The sequence below is a fragment of the Lampetra planeri genome, unplaced genomic scaffold, assembly GCF_965212315.1.
Source record: "Lampetra planeri unplaced genomic scaffold, kcLamPlan1.2.h2 scaffold_2137, whole genome shotgun sequence".
Lineage (NCBI taxonomy): Eukaryota > Metazoa > Chordata > Hyperoartia > Petromyzontiformes > Petromyzontidae > Lampetra > Lampetra planeri.
This window is the reverse complement of record NW_027614901.1, coordinates 10,001-11,025: the sequence shown is the minus strand read 5'-3', so window position 1 is coordinate 11,025 and position 1,025 is coordinate 10,001. Positions and strand designations below refer to the sequence as shown.

Genomic DNA, 1,025 nt, shown 5'->3' with positions numbered 1-1,025 from the left:
AAGAAGTTGCCTAAGCACATAAATACAATTCAACCAAATGATCATTGCCTCATGTGACCTGCAGAAAACTGTAAAATCAACAATACATAGAATCTGTTTGAGCTTTCAGACATCATCAGTAGATTCCAGAATGTGATGAAATGATCACTCATCGAAGATAAACAATGAAATAATAATTCTGCTTATATCTGCATAAACATGTTTATTTATCTTCTAAGCATCTTCTAATTCTCTCCACTGCTGTGATCAGTTACTGCAGCATGTTCAAGGACATGACTGTTTGCTCTTGCACTGTGATCGATGCTCCTGAAAGGTCAAATGATTAACTGAAATCACGCTTCTGTTGAAAATACCTAATAAAAACACATCTTTATATATTGATGTGCCACATTTCCAGCACGCTACAGCAGTACACATTATATAAAGGGAGGTGGTCATTTCCCCAGCCGTTTGACTACATCCCTGTAGGCCAGCTCGATTTCCACGTCGGCTGCGCACGTGTTGGTGAACTCATCTCGGCTGTAGGCGTTGCTCAGGTAACGCCACACCCCTTTGAATTCAGACGGGATTTCATATTTGCGGTATTTTTTCGCAACCACCTGCAAACCATAGGAAAGGTCAAGTCCACGTCACAGAAACACTGTAAATTGAATTAAAGTGTAAATATTCTGGATCTGTTCATCACTGCTCATGGAAACCGTACATACTGTGTGTTCATATTCATACTCTTTATTTATTAGAAACAACATTTGCACATCTGTAGCCTTTACCCATTCGTTTTTAAAAAGTCTATTTATAAATATGTTTCATTTTGTCAAATTCTCTCTCTAGATTTGCTAATAATTCTTTTTATCTTTGTTCTCCACATGTGAATTTCCCTGACAGAAGATTAAAGCACTTTTCTATTCTATTCTATTCTATTCTATTCTATTCTATTCTATTCTATTCTATTCTATTTTATTCTGGTCTGTTCTAGTAGTATCAGGCCAAAGTCATGAAGACGGTAAAAGGGCTAAGGAAGCGTT

General features: G+C 36.9%; 1 protein-coding gene across 1 annotated transcript in view; it reads right to left on the bottom strand.

The window, feature by feature from the left end:
• Nucleotides 1-434: 434 nt before the first annotated feature.
• LOC144740426 (chloride intracellular channel protein 5-like) overlaps nucleotides 435-1,025 on the bottom strand; it is a 2,202-nt gene continuing 1,611 nt past the window's right edge. Inside the window, exon 6 of the mRNA XM_078623278.1 lies at nucleotides 435-599. Within this exon, the coding sequence (XP_078479404.1) occupies nucleotides 435-599 (165 nt within the window). The remainder of the gene's footprint in view (nucleotides 600-1,025) is intronic.